Genomic DNA, 21,220 nt, shown 5'->3' with positions numbered 1-21,220 from the left:
CCTGTTAAAAAATTTAAGGCGTATGTTCTCACAGTGCGTCATAGTTATCAAAGTTGTTCATGTGATTGTTGATCTAACAGAGGAAGAAAACAACTGGATTGTTTTAAAGTTACATAAACACATTTACACTTTAAACATTTTAACATAGGTATATGTTTTTTATTTAATTTTGAGTTCTACTAATTAAATATAAAAATACCTCAATTATCAAATTTGTGCATATTGACACTTTAAGAAAATAATAAAAACATTTCACAGCTTGCTCACAGCAGCTCAAATCGACATTAAAAATAGAGCGCGTTCACCATTGCTCATGAGGAATGTGAATCTTAATGATGATCTGAAGTTTGACCCCATCGATAAGTATTTTCAGTTGGCATCAGTGCGCCACTTTCAGAAGGCGGCACGACACGAAAACTCTCTTGTCGTGGCCACCGAAAACTACATACCCGATTCTGCGGCCTCACTAGTAAAGAGTCGACGTCGCCCTAAACACGTCATTTCGGCCCCTTCAGATTCATTAACGGTGCTTTAAGGTACCTCAAGCACCGGCCACCGTTCTCGTCGAACCCGTCGCCTGCGACAAAGGGTTCGGCGAGTAAGCTGACCCATAGACACAGCCTACTGAGTTTCTCGCCGGATCTTGTCAGTAAGTCGCGTTTTCGATTCGGTGGTAAATACTGCGAAGCACTGTCCTTGTTAGGGCTAGTTTTGGCAACGTCCTCTGGTTAGAGCCCTATGAGCTCACCTCTTTTTTTTTTTTTTCAGGAGGAAATCGCCGGACTTCTGCCCTTCACTGGGGATGGAGGACGGGGCATGTCGGAGTCGAACCGACTAAAACCTCCTGTCTCTCAACCACCAACGTCCAAACCTCGCATGAGACAAAACTCATGAAAAGGCAAGGGGGGGAAAGTGAAGTGTTTAGTGCGGAGCACATCTCTCCCATCACCCTCCCCCTCGGGACGCCGGACTGGCGGTCGTCGGCGCCACGACAACCAGCCCTCTCAGTCGGCAGGCTATCCGAAGCCCGCCTAGAAGGCGCCGGTTAGAATGGTCTTTCCTACGGAATACCCCGCTGGGTCAGAACCAGCGTGGGTTGAGGATAGCCGGCCTTCCATCACCCGGATGCTCATGCATAAAACGCGTGCAGAGCAGCTTGCACGTCGTCTTCTTAGGCCCCCTTCACCGGTCTCCAGGCCGACATGTGAGGGAGACCCGAAACACTTAGAGGGCCAGGGCTTGGTCGAGATCCGCCCCCCTGAGCCCCGCTCGACGGCGGCGGGCCTGTGCGTCTCTCACGCGCCCCGCCGCCTCCTTCTGCGAGATGGTGCACTCGCAGAAGTCGAGCATCGCCTTCCACGACTCGTCGTCACCGAGCATCGATGCCACAACACTCTGCAACGACAAGTCGTTTCCTATTTTTGCGACGAGGACACGGCGCCACCCCTCCCATGCGGGGCAGGCGACGAACGTGTGCTCCGCCGTGTCCAAGTCGCAACCACAATGGTGGCACTCTGCCGTCGGCTCGGCTCCGATCCGGTGCAGGAACTCACCGAAGCAACCATGCCCAGTGAGCACCTGCGTGAGCCGGAAAGTGAGGCGTCCTCTGTCACGATTCACCCAATTCACAAGAACCGGGCGAATCGCCTCGACGGTCCTACGACCAGCCGAAGGATCGGCCAGCCGTCTGGACCATGACTCCAGCACGGACCGCCGAGATTGGGCCCTCCGCGCTCTGACCACACTGGGGCTGGGACGTGCCACGCCCCGGGCACGAAGGTTAGTCCGCCACTGATAGTCAGCGGCGAGCGCCTTCGCCTCCAGGACCCAAGGCGGCGTCCCAGCCAGTACACACGCCGCCTCGAAGGAGATGGTGCGATAGCCACGGATGACCCTGACCGCGATGGTGCGTTGCGGCCGTTGCAGCAGCTTCGCTACCCTCACGGCCAGGGACTGGCCCCACACGGGCGCCCCGTATAGGACCATTGATCGCACCACCCGCGTATAGAGACGGCGCGTCACCTGGTCAGGCCCCCCCACGTTGGGCAGAAGCCGGCTTAACGCGCCGGCCACCCCCAACAAACGAGGGACCAGGTTCTGAAAGTGAGCACGGAAGGTCCAACGACTGTCCAGAATGAGGCCGAGGTACTTCAACTGCACCCCGACCTCGATACGGACGCCTCCAACCATTGATGAGCTCACCTAGTCGCTTTGTAAATCTAGTGTGATCCAGCCCGCGAGGTTACTAGAACATGTAGGAAAAAAGAGCTTGTTGTAAACCGACTGTCTTCCTGGTGAATACTCTAATGAAAAGAACTTTGGTAAAAACTAGTACAAATTTGGACCGAATTGTCTGATGTAGCCATTATTCCAGAGCACGAATAGACTTTCATTTTTGGATCTCAATGCAAGAAGCACTTAGATTGTGACCGATAGTCACTTGATGTGAAGAATGTCACTCACCTATCTACGCTAGTAAAAAACGCGTTTATATTTTCAATTGCATTCAAATACCTAATAACTTTACGAAAATTAATCTAAAATGCTCAAATTATCGTAAACCAGAATACGTCCTGATTTATATTAAATTAAGCATTCACTCACTCCTTGGATCACTCACGTGTGATATTTTCAAAGGGGCTCTTTAAATGGAACAGAATTAGCCAACGTGATTCCAAAATATCACTAGCTTATCATCAAAATAAATCATAAGTGAACAATGAATCTTTAAACTAAATTCTCCTCGTGTGAACAACGTACGTAATTTATTCAAGAAACTTTTTAATATATTCAGTTTTATTTTTGACTGCTTCGGTTCAAAGGTCATGTTTGCGGATGAGGAAAATAAGAATTTTAATGAAGAACAAAGGCCCCTAAGAACATAGGCTACTGAGTAGGGCGATTCGTGTTTATGTTGTAGTTTCAATAATACCTACTGATAACGATGTTAGGACAATTTGGTCAAGCTTCATAGCTTTTTTGTGATTTTGTAAAAATAGGAGTATAGAATCATCTATTTCAGCTTTACTTAAAACTTTGATTTTTGTATGAACTACGTGTGGTTCTCGTGAAAAAGCAAACAAAACAAAAAAAACAATATAGTTATCGTTTAATGTGTTTTATTTTTCCTTTTTCCGGACCTACCTAAGTAGTTAGTTAAGTAATTACAACGTAAGTGTTTCCACCCACGGTAGGCAGCGGCTTAGCTGTGCTCCAGGCATTGCTGAAGTCCACGGGCGACGGTAACCACTCACCATCAGATCGGCCGTATGTTCGTCTGCGTACACGGGCAATTATAAAAAAAAAAACCAGCTTAATGGAATTCGAAGTTTCTATTATATTGTACAATGACTGTATCATCATCCAAATTCGGATTCAGAATGACAAATAGTCAGTAGTAAACTAAAAATTATAATTTCCGGCAGCGGTTCTCGACCTTTTTTTGCTCTTATTAACTGACATGCAAAATTTGCAGTCAGTACAGTCAACACACATGTTACATGTACCACAGAGATACAACTCTTCCGGGTCACCTCAGATAAAAATATCGTATTTCTATATCTTGCGACACACTTAACAGGGGCTTGCAGCATACCGGTGGTTGAGAGCCGCTGGTTTAGAGGTCAGGTTCCCAAGGAAAAAAATATTGCATTTATTTACCAAAAAGTTGTTATCCTACAGATATGTATAGTTATCACTCAACTGATAAAGAATAGATGAAAAGAAATCAGCTCATTATTGTTCTCGTTAGGAAATCTATTAATGTATTTTAGTATGAATTTGAAGGGTGAGATGAAAATTGCTGATCCGTCATTCGCAAGACTTGAAAACTTTAAAGCATTAGTAAAATGAAGGAGTGTATAAATTTTCGTCGACAACAACAGCTGCGCTAACATAACCATGATCCTCAGACCGACACAATCAATCACTTGTTACTTCGTCATTTTATCATATAGATAAAGTACAAAAGCTATTTTCTTAGGTTTGCATGTCTATTCGCGTTTGACGTTCGCGTTGAAAAGTTTGAGTTTTTGTTTTTCTGGATTTCTGTCGCGAAGTAATGATGCGCTCCAGTTTTACAGTAGCCGTTTTACTATACAGACCTAGACCTCATGTCTCAAGGAAAGTAGCGACATTCACATTGTCATATCTATAGGCGATGGTAATCCCATCACACCGATATGAGATAGTTCGGAAGAATTGCACAAAGAAAAGCAAGATCCAACAAATGGCCTCGATGCATTCCTAAACATGTCCAATTGTAACGAAATTGTTGTTGGAACTCGAGGGAAGAATTCTGTGATAATACAATTAAAGTACGGCAGGTGATTCCCGAACAATTCGTAGTAATTTATGTTTTTCATACAATTGTCGATAGTCACCGTGAAGCGTGACCGGAGTTCACGAATTAATAACTAAAAACATTTATTGCTTATAGCGCATAAAAACCTACACATAATCCCATCGTGGGAAAGGAGGTAGGTAGCTTTGCTCAAAACAATATCGACCGGTCACCAACTTTGAAAACAATACATGAAATTCATCAGAAACCGGTTTCACGCTAACGACATTACATTTCCAGAAGTAACGCAAGTTATAAAGGTTCCGAACAACAATATACGGACCGTCGCGATATCGGTCTATGAAGTAAGCTGCCGCGCTGTGTAAAATTTATCCTTTACACTTTCCTCCACGATTGTCGTGTTCTTAATATTATTATCATCGTGAGATGCAGATTTCAGATCATATTAGTGTCACTCCGACAGGTCCGGGGGATACGGCTGCGTTTGATAGATCCTGTGTGCATTGAAGCTCATCGGATTACACCCTATTATTTTCATTTCGTTAACCTTCTCGTCAACGAAACTGTGTCGCTGAATACTTCGAAGGAAATGCGATCCGATACATTCTTTGACCAGCTAATGTAGACATTTAACTTGAACATAACCGACATACATGCCCTTAACAACATCAAAGGATTGATCACATAATGAGACTTCGAAAATTTTAAGCCTTATTCTTTTTCTTCTTCTGTAAATCTTCGTTAATCTCACAATTGCTGATAGAGTTTATTTTTATACAGCAGTACACAATAGTAAAAGATTTAAAATAAAAAAGATCAAAGTTATGGCGTGTACGAAAATATGAAAACTTCTGAGACCCTTATCCCACATTATGTGGGGTCAGCATGTCCCTCTTATCATGCTGCATAGGGATTTGGCATGAGTTTTACGAGCGACCGCCTGTCTGACGTCAACCCTTCTTGGGTTAAGCAGGCATGTACGAAAACACTTAAGTTAAATATCTGAGTCGCATCCAGCAATCGTAAGCAATTTAATTGATATAAGGCGTTTTATCGACATTAAATGCACTGATTCCGTTTATATTCTACAATGATAGTGACGAATACTGTGTTCGATATACAAATAAAACATCAATATAAATGTTTTGAGGTATGATATTAACCATTCCCTAGAACGGATAGAGTTGGTAGTCTACTTAGCTGGCAAAATAGCTTTATTCATTAGCATCCAATTTTAATACTATTTTTAAAATGTATAATTGAAAAGGAGCGGACTCCCGGAGTCGAGTCGCCAGTGACCTGAGGGACGTGAGCCACCTGTCTTTCGCTTTTGAGACCTCAGAATACGATCTTTAAAACGATAAAATTAAATTACATTGTAGCAGTTACTACCGCTTTAGTTTCAGAAACATTTTACACATACATACTAATGTATGGCTAGGACTACCTATATACATTAATTTAGGGGGTTAAGGGTCGCCTTGGATATGCTGTTAGTTGCTACATTGCAATTTTGTATTAATTCACAAATTGGTTATGTCATGAGGTAGCAGCAATCACTCCGACCAGTCTTTATGAGTTTTCGACATAGCCAGAAAGATTTTCTGCGGATTCTAAAAATACCTTTTATAAAATTATCCGTGATAGAGATGTGACATGTTCGAAAATTAAAAATATATTTTACTGAATTGAAAGGGCTTTCAATAAGACCAGAGGGATCCGTCTTCACTAAAAAAAGCTTAGGTAGGCAAATAAGACAAATTATACCACCAGCCACTAATATACATTGGAATATCTGCTACTACGCCTTTCAGATATGACACGTACAATATAAATAGTTCGAATCTCAAAGAACAATTAAGTAAGAGGAAATTAGGTAAATAAATAAGGTAAAGATGTTACTTCGGAACAAAGACGGGGTAGGAAGCATGCTAACTCAATAAACTGGAGGTTTTAACAATGCCTCTTCGGAATAATAGCCGAAGAGACTATAAGTAACAAATTATATATAACGATAAGTATATTTATACTACTGATAAATTGATAGCAATAAAAGTATTTTCATATAAAAAAGTAAATAATATATTTATTCTACTTATCGTAGCGTGACTATTCTTAGTAGTGGCAGTAGTGTTATATTAGAAATATAATCACTTGATTATCTTCGTTTAAGCCTTCCACTGATTCCTAAATATCTACTAATACCAAATCTACCACTTCTGTAGACTTGTCCCAATCAGACAGGGATTTATTAAACCGATTAAAACTACAAAAGGGATACATACTGTATCCGAACGAACCTCATCTAGAGGGTTAAGGGACATCAAGTAAAAGGCATAAAAGTAAATTTCGGTTTGCAAAAAATGGAACTGCAGAATTTGTTTTTCTTATAACTTAATACTCATTGTACCCATGTGATTGGCCAAACAATAGTCTTCGCGCTCAATCTAAATCTTAAAGTAACGTCTTCAATATTACGATCATTTCAATTGACCTGTCCACCTAGTGATCATAAAACTGCGACCTCGATCATTTGTTAGCACAAGCATACGATACGACGCATCGTTTTTACTAAGCAACGCACCGCACAAACAATTCCCTCCTACAAACGTTCTTTTGTACAAATATTGAAAATATCTTTTATCACAAAAACACATACCAAAACTGATTTAGTCCGAGGTTTATGTGATAACATGACCCAACGAGTGTTCTTAAAACTTAACTGACTCGGCGTCAAAATGAAAGGTATTTTTGTTTTAAAGCAATACGTAGTTAGTAGGTTTTTTTTATTTTTTATTTCTTCAATATTTACGGATGAAGGGTACTAAAGACAGTGTTCATTACCTGTTGCTGCAGATGCTGATAGTGTTGTGCTACAAGGCGGATCCCGCTAATTTCCAAAGAACGTGGATCTAACGACCTGCTGCGCGGTTTCTCCGAATAAAAGACGTCCTCATCTCTTTTTCCCTTTTTCCATCTGAAGTAATTCGCCATAATGGCACACTGTTCACTAGCACATTCCAAATGTTACGGGTGTTCAGTCGAATAGTTCGGCGGCGCTTAAAAACGTTTTTACCTATACACGTCGGTGTCGGATCATGGAAGCATTTCTTTTGCTGCTGAGATAACGTAGCCGTCACGAGACGTTTTGTAATTATGCAATATGAAAACGCAAGCGACCGATATCCGAAGCAATAAGTTAGTTTCTGTTACGGGACCGAGATACGCGTAGTGTATCGCGTGTCTGGTTTTAACTATTCGACTCTACCGCAACATATAAGATTCATATTCATACAGACGGCATTTACTTAAAAATATTTCGTACATCTTTAACACTTTTAACACCTTTTGTCGTTTAAATCGTGTCCGCTTAATTCGGTCGAAACGAGCGCGTATTCTCGGCGCGGCGTTTAAGTAATATTTTCCGTATTCATTTAGCCTCGATTTATCATGAGCGATTACCGTGCGTCGGTCGCACGATGCGATACGCTATAGTCTTGTTTATTTCTTAACGTTGTATAGGGACGTGCATTATCAACACTGTACGTTCTGTTTATGATAACGGGGTCTAAAGAATAAGAACAACGGAGTTAGTCGTAGCAACGTACATTGAATTGTTTGTTACAGCTGCTGCGCTCGAATCCGGTGTTTTAGAGGGAACAATGGCACCCTGCAGTGAATAGCACCAAGATAAAGTTACAATTTCAACGAGGAATCTTCATAATGTATATAAATCGTATTGTTTGTTTTGTATTATAATTAAATTGTTGGTATTGTAATAAAATTATTTAAAACCACTTTGTATTTATTGTTATGTTCCTTTTTTTTATTGCCTAGATATGGGGACGAGCTCACAGCCCACCTGGTGTTAAGTGGTTACTGGAACCCATAGACATTTACAACGTAAATGCGCCACACACCTTGAGATATAAGTTCTAAGGTCTCAGTATAGTTACAACGGCTGCCCCAGCCTTCAAACCAAAACGCATTACTGCTTCACGGCAGAAATAGGTGGAGTGGTGGTACCTACCCGTGCGGACTCACAAGAGGTCCTACCACCAGTAATTACGCAAATTATAATTTTTCGGGTTTGATTTTTATTACACGATGTTATTCCTTCACCGTGTAAGTCAATCGTGAACAATTGTTAAGTTCGTATTTCATTAGAAAAATTGGTACCCGCCTGCATGATTCGAACACCGTTGCATCGCTATATACGAATGCACCGGACGTCTTATCCTTTAGGCCACGACGACTTCTAAAATGTATGTATGTAATGTATGTATTATTTTATAGGCTTCATTGCATAATACTTCATTATTTTATATCCAATTTTTCTAGTTCTTGGACAGTACTAAACAGAGAGTAAGTATATTCAGTACAAGCAAAGAGATTATTAATTTATTACATTCTACCACACGACGGATGTAACCAATTGAGAGCCTTAAATCAATTCGCAAGAGCACAATATTATATAATCGGAACACGAATTGCTATTGCATTGCTAACGATGTGAAGAACATTTTACAGAAAGGCCCAGTGGCTTTTGCTTCTATACTATCCTGAAGATGACAGTGCTTTATAAACCATAATTCTTTAGAATCCAATTACTATGCAATTCAAAATATTGTAAAAAGTAAAGGTGATAAGACTACTATTTCCGAGTGGTTAACCGATATTTTTGACTCAAAAATTTAAAAAAAAACAAGCATTGTAATTCCTGACCTACATAAAACCGCAATATTTTATACAATGACGTCAACGTTTTTGAGCGCTATCCAATATTTACACAATACGATTCAACTTCCATAAAAGACCCTTCATCCTTTCCCCCTTTCCTTTCCTATTGTTAATTTTTTCATTTTCAGTTCCCTTTATTTCAATTAAACGGTGTATCTGTCCCAATAATAATAAAATTCATATACAACCTTATCACCGCTACTATTCGTGGGAAGGCTTATCGTGAGCCGAAGCGGGTAGATACCACTAAATCCGCCTATTTAAGTGTCGAAAAAATTAGGGCTATTTAAAAAAATTGAACAGCTTTTCTTTTCTGTACAATTGAGAATTTATATTTCAATGTGGGTGGATATTTACTGGTGGTAGGACAACTTGTGAGTCCGCGCGGGTAGGAACCACCGCCCTGCCTATTTCTGCCGTGAAGCAGTAATGTGTTTCAGTTTGAAGGGTAGGACAGCCGTTGTAACTACAGTGAGACCTTAGAACTTATATCTCAAGGTGGGTGGCGCATTTACGCTGTAGATATCTATGGGCTCCAATAACTGCTTAACACCAAATGGGCTGTGAGCTCATCCACCCATCTAAGCAATAAATAAATAAAAATTCAATGTTTTTGAAGGCAGACCGGCTGACGGTCTACTCATGGTGAGTAATCATCGTCACTCATAGCCATGTCAAGGCTACGACTAAGCAGCAGTCTACCACTGAGAACTATCCTCAATCTTGAAGGACTTATTACAGCACCCAAGCAGTACCCTGTATGGAAACTAAGTCCAGAACCGGATCATGAGTGACAAAAACGTTCTCTGGGATTGCTTTGTGGATAAAAGTTAAATGATATCTATATATTAATATGTGAAGCAAAAACTTTGTATCCCTATTTACGAAAATTGCGCGGACGGAGGAGTATGAAATTTTCCACACTTATAGAGAATATAGAGAAGAAGTGCACAATGCTAATATTTTTTTTAAATAATGCATAAAAGATACATTAAATCAATAAAGAAAACATTACACACACCATGTATTTGACGCACACACGCATGCATACTATTTATTGTCAAACTTTTGTTCTTGGCGTCTGTTGTCAAATTGAGAACAGATTAAATATTGTTTGCCTTTGTTAATATTTTTTATAGTGTAGTCTTGGCGAAATTCGTGATTATAGAAGTATAAAATACAATCATAATAGTGTATAAACTTACAATTCTCATTAATTATAGTCGAATTTCGACTACTGCGGGACCTCTAGCACAGATAATAAAGCCAAACTCTGCTCTGATGGGTACCAGTGGGCACAAACAATTATTCAGGCGAGTCCCCATGGTATGGCGAAGGTAGTCTTTCGACATTTGTGGCGGTATTGCGTTAATACACCTAGTAAACCTTGAACTGGTCTAGTCAATCCGTTATTTTTTTTGTAATTAATAATTGTGACACCAAAAACTATATACTAACATAATAAGACGTACTTTGAATTACCTTATTGCCACCTGCGAATTCGTTTTACTATCAGTATGGAAAACATTACAATAGTGGAGGCTAGTAGCATTCAAACAGAATCTAATGATTGGTTTACTTTCGGACACTGTTACCGATTTGTGCGGATCAAAGAACTGTTATCAATTCTTCTTCAAAACCTACGAATCGAGGGTATTTGGTTTATTCGTAGTAAATACGTCATAACAGTACTACCAATCTAAGCAAGATGAAGGGTTCGTGTTATCAGCTCTTACACACAGACTATACAGATTTACAATTTAATATGTTTAAAACAATATGCTTTTACTGGTGGTGGGACCTCTTGTGAGTCCGCACGGGTAGGTACCACCACCCTGCCTATTTCTGCCGTGAAGCAGTAATGCGTTTCGGTTTGAAGGGTGGGGTAGCCGTTGTAACTATACTGAGACCTTTGAACTTATATCTCAAGGTAGGTGGCGCATTTACGTTGTAGATGTCTATGGGCTCCAGTAACCACTTAATACCAGATGGGCTGTGAGCTCGTCTACCTACCTAATAATAAACATAATAAAAAACGAAAGAGGATTTTAATAAATCAAGCAAGCTCAAAAGACCATTTCTTGTATTCTTTAAAAGAAATCAGAATCTCGTGTATGTACTTACCGCTTTTCTTTTTTCGGCAGCATCCGTTGGCGGAGCTTGACCCGGGACGGATGAACGACCTCGAAACATTTCCATGACCTTCGCCATGGCGCTAGGACGTCGGGACGACGATGCCGTCAATGTGTGGTAATACTGTTCACAGCACAAAAGAACATAAAGATGGCTTCGAATGCACAAAAAAATCTCGTTAATTCTATAATTTTTTACGGATTTATGTTTTTTGACATTTTCGTGGATTGTGAGTACAGTTTTTTATGAATTCATTTAATATATTAAAACGTTTTGTATTATTTATTATTTTTTGTGTAACGAATTTTAATTCTACATTCGTTCGTTTAGATACTAGCTGAACACATTAAAAATTATGGCACTACAACATTTGTGGATTGGTAATTGAAGGGGTTGGAAAAAAAATCCTTTTAAGTACGATAGTTTTAATTTTTCGGATATCAAATTTAGCTGGCCAGTGTCGATGAACTCTCGACTCATGTTTAGCTAAGCGATTACTAAAGACTGTTCTTATTATAGAAATGATCCTATTAAGTAAGGTCTTAAAGTCTTAGTAAAAACTGTCCGATACAAATCGATGCAGAACCCATTACGTCACAGCGAAAATAAACAGCAAAGTCCTAGCACGATTGTGTAGAACTATTGTCCCATTGACTAAAAACACATTGATAAATATAAATAAAATGATTTTATAAAAAATAACAATGAAGTGTAATATTGATCGAGTCGACTCTTTCTAGTAAAGAACATATATGGAAAAATTTTCAGACTTCTTTTTTTTATAGTTAATATTTTCGAATGATTTCTGTATTCGCGATATTATTACATAGACTATAAGTGAATTCAGGCAATGTCGAGAGCTTGTTCAAAGTTTGAATTGCAATAGAATTACGGCTTTATTAGAACGGAACTTAGGACATTTAGGAGCTAAGCTTTGCCCGACACTAAAACACTTGAAATATTTTGTGTTTTTAATTTTTTGGCTTAAAGCATGCTTTATCTGTACTGACTCAAAAGACGCGTTACCAGTGCCCAACATAGGAATTAAATACCGAAGTAAAGTAACATTACATACCCTTGTGTCGCTTCCGGCATGTTTGTGAGCTGATCCGTCTCTCACTTTCACCACTGGCGTGGTGCTGCTCGTGGAGGCTTCCGGTTTGGAAGGTTCTTGTTTAACTTCCTTAGTCGAAGAGCCACCAGATGATTTGGTAATACTCTATTTAAAAAAAAAACAACACGTTAGGATACCTAAAAATCGCGTAGATCCCGAAATTTACAAATACAACAAGAAATTAAAAATCATCATCATAAGGAGTAAAATGTGAAAAGGACGTGTTTTGAATCGGCTTTTTTAAAGCGTTCTTAATAGAAATCGTTTTGATTATATGAGAACATTTAAAGTTTTGTTTATGATTATAATAATAAGCAGACAATTTTTAAATCATTTAAAAAAAAAGTATAAAATTACAAAGAATCTTAATTCAAACAAACGAACATTCTTATTACAAAAAAGTTCCATTACTATACAAAATTTAACAATCCTAATATTTTAAGTGATACACAATCTCACAACTACTGATGTCATGAGACTGTTTATTTTTTTATTTTGTATGCGTTTGGGTGGTTCCCTGCATGGCTTAGATTCACAAATCAGCCCTGTAGATGGCGCTGCAGTCGGTATCTAGGTTATTTATCTATACGTAAAGTAAGCGGCTGGATCGACTTGAATGAATTTTTGTGTGTGCATTAACAGAACAACGTCTGTCGGGTCCGCTAGTACTCAACATATTAGGTACGTAATAACACCTTTTTAAAAAAATATATGTTATAGAGCAGTCTGTGGGAATACGGAAGTTCATTCAAGAAATGTTCTTTTTTTTTTATTGATTAGATGGATGGACGAGCTCACAGCCCACCTGGTGTTAAGTGGTTACTGGAGCCAATAGACATCTACAACGTAAATGCGCCACCCACCTTGAGATATAAGTTCTAAGATCTCAGTATAGTTACAACGGTTGCCCCACACTTCAAACCGAAAAGCGTTACTGCTTCACGGCAGAAATAGGCAGGGTGGTGGTACCTTCCGGCGTGGACTCACAAAAGATCCTACCACCAGTAAATGTGACCGTCAACTATTAAATAGTCCAATTCCAATCAAGAAGATGCATCGTAGAACTCAAGAATTAAATTTACACACCTGGACGGCAGCTTTGACTTGTTGCATGATCGATGATTGTTTCTTCGCATCTCCGGTTTTAGGTTTCGATTTAAATATATCGAACAATGCCGGTCTGCGACTGACCCCGGAGGTGCCTGAAAGACAGAAAGAAATAAATCTATTAATGTAAGGGATCTCACGGGCCATCGGATTGCTGAAGCCCTAATATGATTTGACATCTTAGTCTAGCCTACTGTTCTCTCATCTCTATCGCATTTTAAATAACCCAAAACTCGTATTTAATGATCCACTAGAAGAAAGTCTCGATTGTATTTAACCCACCGGAGCTATTCAAACCGAATATAATAATTAATTCAGTGACAAAAAGACCTTGTTCTATCCTTACTATGTGCATAATGTAGTTTATGGCTAATTATAATATAAACGTCAAAGTCACTGTCAAGTTGATCATCTGTCACGAGTGTCGCTGTCAGTGTTCCGAGCCTGACTTTATAAACAAGTTTTGCGCATTTGTCTGTATGTTGTACATCCCCGCAGTTCGCATATGTTTTTACTCAAAATATTTCAGCATATGTATTTATTTATTTCTACATTTTTCAGAAAATAATCACAGAATTCTTTATAGTGTGCGATTATCGTTTCTATCGCGTAAAAACCTTGTCTTATATATTTATCAGATCCCATAGATATTATGCGGATCCTATGACCTATTGAGAGACACGAGTCTTAAATATGGCTATTTTTCCTCTACCTATTCGCTGGTAGCCTAAAGGCTATTCCAGCTACGCCCGGAGAGGTAAGTGAACTCACTGGCTCAACCTGAGAGAATTTGCTAACACTAGCCATAGCAAGAGCAGTGCTTCGCAGCCTACCAACGGATCGGAATCGCGACCCACTGCGAAGGTCCGGCGAGAAACTTAGTGAGCCGCGTCTATGGGTTAGTTTGTTGGTCGAACTCTTCAACGTAATCGACGGGTTCGACGAGGAAGTATTGCTGTATTTCGACTGTCCCACCCTTCAAAACCAAAACGATACACGGCAGATATAGGTATATAGACAGGATGACAAAATATATTAACCCTTTGACCTCGAATGGCGCCGATAGAGAGTATGACAATTTACAACAATCCTAAACAACTTTTATCCTTACCGGCTACTTTTACTTTCACAGTAACATCTGTTTCGCGTTTCATAACTAAATCAACTACCTACACATCGAATATCAACACTATTAAATTACTTCCCAAAAAATAATTTAGACTGTTTTTTTCTATTTATGAATAATAAATTAAGACCGAAAATAAATCTACAGCACGTAAGCGACACTTCGCAACGTTCGCGAGAGAGCATTCTTTAATTTGGCACGTAGTGTTAAGGCCGTTTGATTGATGCAAGTGGATCTGAATGGTGAACAACAATAAGTTAATTGAGAATTACCATGTATCGTTTGTTGGTACATAGGGTGGGGTTGTCCGTCATCGTTAGAACCCCTGCGTTTGCGTTCGCCTACTGACTGTGAGCTGCGTGTGATCGCAGCATCGAGCCGGTTATCTGGAAACGAACAAAATTACATTTGTTAAAGATATTATTCTAGCCGTGTTTTACACATTCGTTCCCAATGTTTTCTAAAATAGTTATCTCGATTTACTTTCTGATAAATTTGCTGGTGTTAGAAACAAGAAAATGTTCTTCAGACGATGACATCGTTAGCGTTATTGAAGGGTCGTGTGGCGGAAAAATGTAGCAATGGCCTTTAAATCCATTAAGACATAATAACTGTGTGTTAGCGATTATTGGAGCCGATGAACTTGAATGCCGTTGCATGCTTAAGGTCCAATTCATTTACAATATACTTTAATTTATATACAAATATAAGAAATCATAAATCGGAACGTTTGGATGTTTGTTACTCAATCACAGTAGACAGAATAAAAATGACAGTAGAAGCGGATACATCTCTACATACATAGATGATACCTTACGGAGTTCGAAAATAGTAGTGTGTGACAGTGACTAACAATTTTAATACTAAAATTTCATCTTAAATTGATAGCATTCACTATTTAATTATTTAATTTAAATACAAAGTCCATTGTGGAAATACACATGAATCTATTAATACTCATGAACGAACAAACAACGCCACATTCATATAGTATTGTTTTAAAATCTATTGACAGTCGTAAAGTTATAACGCATTCACCGATTTTAGTATCATATGACCTATTATACGTGGGCATGCCGAAGATTCATGAATTCGCGTTGTAAAAACGAAATAATTTACACAAATTGAAAAATGCTACTATAATTACGAATAATTTTTTGTTAAACAAAACACTAGCCAATCTTACATTCATTATTAGTTATTCAGTCATTAAGGTATACAATTCGGAACATTTGTAGGACCACTTTCCTGTCCATCTGTCTGATGCTTAAGATTAGATAAGAATCCATTTATCCCAGAAACGCGTAGGGAATCAAGTTAAAATAGGCACTAAATACTAAGGTCTACGGCAGAAGGAAATGCTAATTAAACTCTAGCTTCACATTCAATTCAATCAAAACATATAGCCAAATTTTCTCACTAAAGAAATCCTATGGAGCACTATAACTTAGAATGACCACACACCTAGAGGGTAAGGCTTGTAAGTACTACTTTTGTACCTTTAGGTATGTAGGTTCGGTAGAAAGAAGGTTAACGCAACGCAACGTCTGAGCATCGGACCTTAGGTAGCAATCCACGTTGCAAGTGTGTCATTACAGAAATATGAATATTAATAAAAAAAATACTGGTGGTAGGACCTCTTGTGAGTCCGCGCGTGTAGATACCTTGCCTATTTCTGCCGTGAAACAGTAATGCGTTTCGGTTTGAAGGGCGGGGCAGCCGTTGTAACTATACTGAGACCTTAGAACTGATATCTCAAGGTGGGTGGCGCATTTACGTCGTAGATGTCTATGGGCTCCAGGAACCACTTAACACCAGGTGGGCTGTGAGATCGTCTACCCATTAAAGCAATAAAAAAATATCGAATAAATATCTTATTTTTTCCCTATCACTGAGAACATAATGAGCTATTCCAGCTACGCGCAGTTTGGTAGGTGAGCTCACGGGGCTCAGCTTTGGAGGACTTGCTAACACTAGCCCCAGTAAGAACAATGCTCCGCTAAATCTACCACGGGATTTTATTTATTGGCCTTGTAGGCAGACTAGCATACGGCCCACCTGATGGTGAGTGGTTACCGTCGCCCATGGACTTCAGCAATGCCAGGGGCAGAGCCAAGCCGCTGCCTACCGCAATCGTAATCGCTAATTTCTATACATAGATATGATAACACTCTGTAACTTATAACGCGCTCACTCTATAAACCATCAAAGCGCTAGTTTAACTCGCACTTGATCGGTTGCTTTCACGTTTTTGTTTAGCATCGAATTCCAGAAAATTTAGGACTTGCTTTGTAAGCAATTGTATTGTTTCTTGTATGTGTGGCATAAATTACAGAAAATTCAACGATGAATTATACGTAGTGTATACGTAATAAAGGTATCACGTTAACAATTTTCACATATGATACAGACTTAAATCACGCAAACAGTAGGCATACTAACTTATATGTAGCATTTAATACTTCAAATGTCAGAAAACGTCGAGTCCATTTTATAGGATTATACTCAAAAGAGTTTTACTAAACATTTTTTTAATAAACAAACACATACTGGTTTTTTACTGGTGGTATGACCTTTTGTGAGTCCGCGCGGGTAGGTACCACCACCCTGCCTATTTCGGCCGTGAAGCAGTAATGCGTTTCGGTTTGAAGGGTGGGGCAGCCGTTGTAACTATACTTGAGACCTTAGAACTTATATCTCAAGGTGGGTGGCGCATTTACGTCGTAGATGTCTATGGGCTCCAGTAACCACTTAACACCAGGTGGGCTGTGAGCTCGTCCACACATATAAGCCATAAAAAAAATATATTTATTTAAAAAAAAATTTTCTTCCTTATATTCCATGTTTTATTAGAAGATAATGCTAGTTACTGTAATATGTTTTTTTTTGTACATTTTGAATTGCGTTTCATGCACAAATGCATATTAGATTCATAGAGACGTCAATTATTCTGCATTAAGATTGCGTAACTGTGTCATGATCTACATAGCAGTTTGCCATCAACGATCGTTAAAATACACATACATGTTAGGTAAATAATAAGACATAATATAATAATATAAGATATAATAAAAGAGGTTAGAGATATGTTAGGCACCGAAAAACAAAACAAATACAAGTTCAAATTTGGGAACAACAAGGCAAAAATATGCGTATGTTTTTTTTTTATAATAGAGGTTAAAATATGTATGAAATTGCCGTTTTATTGTAATAGGTACTTCGAATTGACATAGAACCTTCATGGTTTGAGATTTTTGAGTAAAACTCTTTTCAAATGGTACCTATAAGGTTCTGCTTTTAAAAAATGTGCAACATTCGATTATCGACTTTCAGTTGTTTTTTTTATTCAGCTTAGACAAGAAAGATGGATACTTCGAATATTCGATTGATATTAGAATACGAGTTCCGATGCGGAACTAACGCTGCAGAAAGAGCTCGCAATATCAATGTTGCATTTGGAGAGGGGGCTGCTAATGAACGCACCGTAATTTTGGTTTAAACGCTTCTGTGATGGAACTTTGATTTGCAGAACGAACCACGTGGAAGACCGCCCACACATGTGAAAATGAATTGAAAGAGATGGTGAAAGCCGATCCGAGCCAAACTACCCAGGAATTAGCGGCATGGTTTAACGTTACCTTACCAACAATATTGACTCATTTGCGTCAAATCAATAAAAATAAAAATAAATGAAAATGGGTGCCTCATGATTTGACTGATCTGCAGAAAGAAACGGGTGTTGAAACTTGTGTTGCCTTGTTGAATCGAAACAGAAATGAAGGAATATTGGATCGAATGTGATGAAAAGTGGATTCTTTACGATAACCGTAAGTGTAAAATGCAATGGCTGACCCCTGGTCAAACGCCACAGCAGTGTCCTAGAGCAAAGCTTACCAATAAAAAGTTAATGATAACTAACTGTTTGGTGGTCTCAGCAAGGTGATATTCACTATAGCTTTCTCCGATAGCAAAACTTGCAGTGAAACAGGCCCGACTCATGAATCGATCTTCACTATTATTCCTCCATGATAACGCGAGCCCTCATTCAATACGAGAAATCGTTTTAACTCTACAGGAACTGCAATTAGAAACCATTCGTCACCCTCCGTATTCGCCAGACCTTGCTCCAACGGACTACTATTTTTTTGTGATTTGGACAATTTTCTACGTGATAAAGGGTCTTTTTCAAATTTGGGGTCAAAAGAGAGTTATTTGATCTAATTCTCATAGCCTTAATGTTACCGTAATTATAAGTACAGTAAATTTGTTGTCATGACAACAGGCACGTGGTCCTATAACTATATATTCGTAAATACTATTAAATTAGGAGTTATATTCATTAAAAACTACCCCAAACTCATTCGTATCACTTGTTCGAAATTCACATTCTAGCTTGTTTGCTATTTTTCCAGTAATGTGTGCTGAAATTCGGCAATTTTATTTGATCAGTATATAATACAATAATAAAGGTAATCTAACTGGATATTAGAACATTATTAAAAACAAAAGAAGTACGGTTTTTAAGATTTAAAAAAAGTTCCTATTTAAATTGTCATCCCTGTTGGCGTTATCAAATGCGTAAAATGAAAAATTTTAATGGATAATAAATAATATTATCAATAAATGAGAGATTGCCTTGATTTTGATGAAGCATTTTTTATTCTGAACATGCCTAAATACAAAACAAATGGAAAATTAGAAAAAGTTTTAATTCATGAAATCGTTACTTTTTTGGCCGCATAATTGAAAACGACCCTAAAAAGTTTTATTCCCAGGAGGCAGTAGAAAATGCTTTCACACAGTATGTAGAATCTAGATCACCAGAGTTCTATCGCAAAGGCATAAATGATCTTCCTATTAGATGGCAGCAATGTATAGATAATAATAGTAGATATTTTGATTAAATAAATATGTTAAATGAATAAAAAAACGAATTTCAATTTTTCAGTACAAATCAGCAATTTCATACTTTAACCCCTATTATTTCATATTCACCTACAATGTTACGTATATGGTATTGGCACTTCACGTACAGTCTTACTTGCAATTTCATTTTAAGATTGTGACGTCACACAGTACTTGAGCACTGCATCATTATGAAATATTCATTTCACATCATGTGATACAGTGCTATAATTAAATTACTAACTAAATTAACCGTTACCAAAAGTATTTCTATAAGACTAGCACGGTGTTTACTGAAGCTGTAAAGATATAAAAATAAATATTAAAGATCAAAGTACATCACGTGTGTATTTAGTTGTGAAAATTCCCGCGTGCAGAATGCTTAAAAAACAAGGTCTTTATTTTAAGCGGTTAACCACTCCATAAATAACACACTTTATGATATCAAGGGTAGATAGATATCTGTCTATAACCAAAATAGATTACGTTCGATTAAAATTAGAACAGATTTCTTAAAATAAGCAACCGCAGATACAACCCAGGACATTTGTACTTGGGCCGCTAATGAGCGAATTATTTTAATTAAAGTAATAAGTAATCTGTATTATTATAATGACAGGAAAACGCATTTTAATCTCATTACGTTTATGATATGCTTACATTGATGTTAATTATCATAATTTATGGGCATATCACTTTTGAAATATCAATCAAAATAAAAGCATTGTCTTATTGACGATAATAAACAAAACATATAATTGAGAACTTGTGAAGTTTTCGAACCCTAGAACAAGATGGTTGGCACAATGCCAGTAGCGTCTAGCGTTCGAATTGAGAACGTAGCCACACTCCTGCCAAACATTGAAGACAATCTACAACTTCGACGATAATAAATATACATTTACTAACTGCGAATAGTCAGAGAGCCAATTTTAATATTCTCACTCGTCAAAATAGGAATTTTTTTTCACTTAATCGTACTCCGTTCATAAGACACAATTCGAGCTTCAATAATATTTCACAGTTTTGGGCATACTTTGGTTAGGAAACCGCAAACAAACGACGAGTACTCGTAAAATTTCAATGCGAGTCAAAATATAAATTACTATTGAAACCCGGTCATGCTCCGCTATGAAATATTATTTTATGAAATATATTTTTCTTCATACATATGCGCTACCTCTCCCACACCGATTGTACTATATTACAGTATAAAGCCAGTGTGCTATTCTGATATATACGCTTACTAGCTGCCAACCGCAGCTTCCCGTGTTCCCGCAGTTTTCCGTGGGTATGAGATGTTTTTTTCAGTATACTTGCTTCGTTTCAACGGAAAAAAGGGCAAACAAACATTCTGAAGAAACATTCAAAGTCCATCCAGAATTTTTTGGTGAATGAGTAACAAACATCGCTCCATTCTAGTAAGCTAGTGGCATCCTAGATTATATTATTAGGATATTGGAATATATAGTATTTATTACTATGTTAATTATAACTGTTACTCACCACGTTTCTGTCGCCTTTCATCACTGCTACGCCGCAAGTCCTTCTCGCGACGATATTGAATTTTATTCAAAGCATCTTTTTCTTTGGGCGTCATACGAAAACTCCAAGTACCAGACCGAGATCGCACACTCTCCGTGCTCTTATCAGACGTCTTTGAATCACGCATTTCAGTTTCATTTGTTTCAGGCTTTTCATTTTGTTTTTCTGTATCATTATTAGTGATCGAAGCTGGTGTATCTTGTATTATTGTTTGTTTTATTAACGCAGCATCCTATAAATAGAAACG

General features: G+C 38.3%; 1 protein-coding gene and 1 long non-coding RNA gene across 5 annotated transcripts in view; one reads left to right on the top strand and one right to left on the bottom strand.

The window, feature by feature from the left end:
• Positions 1 to 21,220, bottom strand: part of Snf4agamma (SNF4/AMP-activated protein kinase gamma subunit) — a 92,892-nt gene that overhangs the window by 64,140 nt on the left and 7,532 nt on the right. For all 4 annotated transcript variants that reach the window (XM_021352503.3, XM_021352504.3, XM_038021881.2 and 1 more), the window contains exons 3-7: positions 20,935 to 21,205; positions 14,796 to 14,909; positions 13,377 to 13,492; positions 12,252 to 12,395; positions 11,168 to 11,299 (exon numbers count right to left, since the gene is read on the bottom strand). In XM_021352503.3, coding sequence (XP_021208178.2) covers positions 11,168 to 11,299; positions 12,252 to 12,395; positions 13,377 to 13,492; positions 14,796 to 14,909; positions 20,935 to 21,205 — 777 coding nt within the window. The remainder of the gene's footprint in view (positions 1 to 11,167; positions 11,300 to 12,251; positions 12,396 to 13,376; positions 13,493 to 14,795; positions 14,910 to 20,934; positions 21,206 to 21,220) is intronic.
• Positions 7,297 to 8,100, top strand: LOC134199352 (uncharacterized). Its single transcript, XR_009973806.1, has 2 exons — positions 7,297 to 7,845; positions 7,931 to 8,100. It is a non-coding gene; the product is annotated as an uncharacterized LOC134199352 (long non-coding RNA).

The sequence above is a fragment of the Bombyx mori genome, chromosome 1, assembly GCF_030269925.1.
Source record: "Bombyx mori chromosome 1, ASM3026992v2".
Classification (NCBI taxonomy): Eukaryota; Metazoa; Arthropoda; class Insecta; order Lepidoptera; family Bombycidae; genus Bombyx; species Bombyx mori.
The sequence above is the reverse complement of the archived record's forward strand: the minus strand, read 5'-3'. Positions and strand labels throughout refer to the sequence as shown.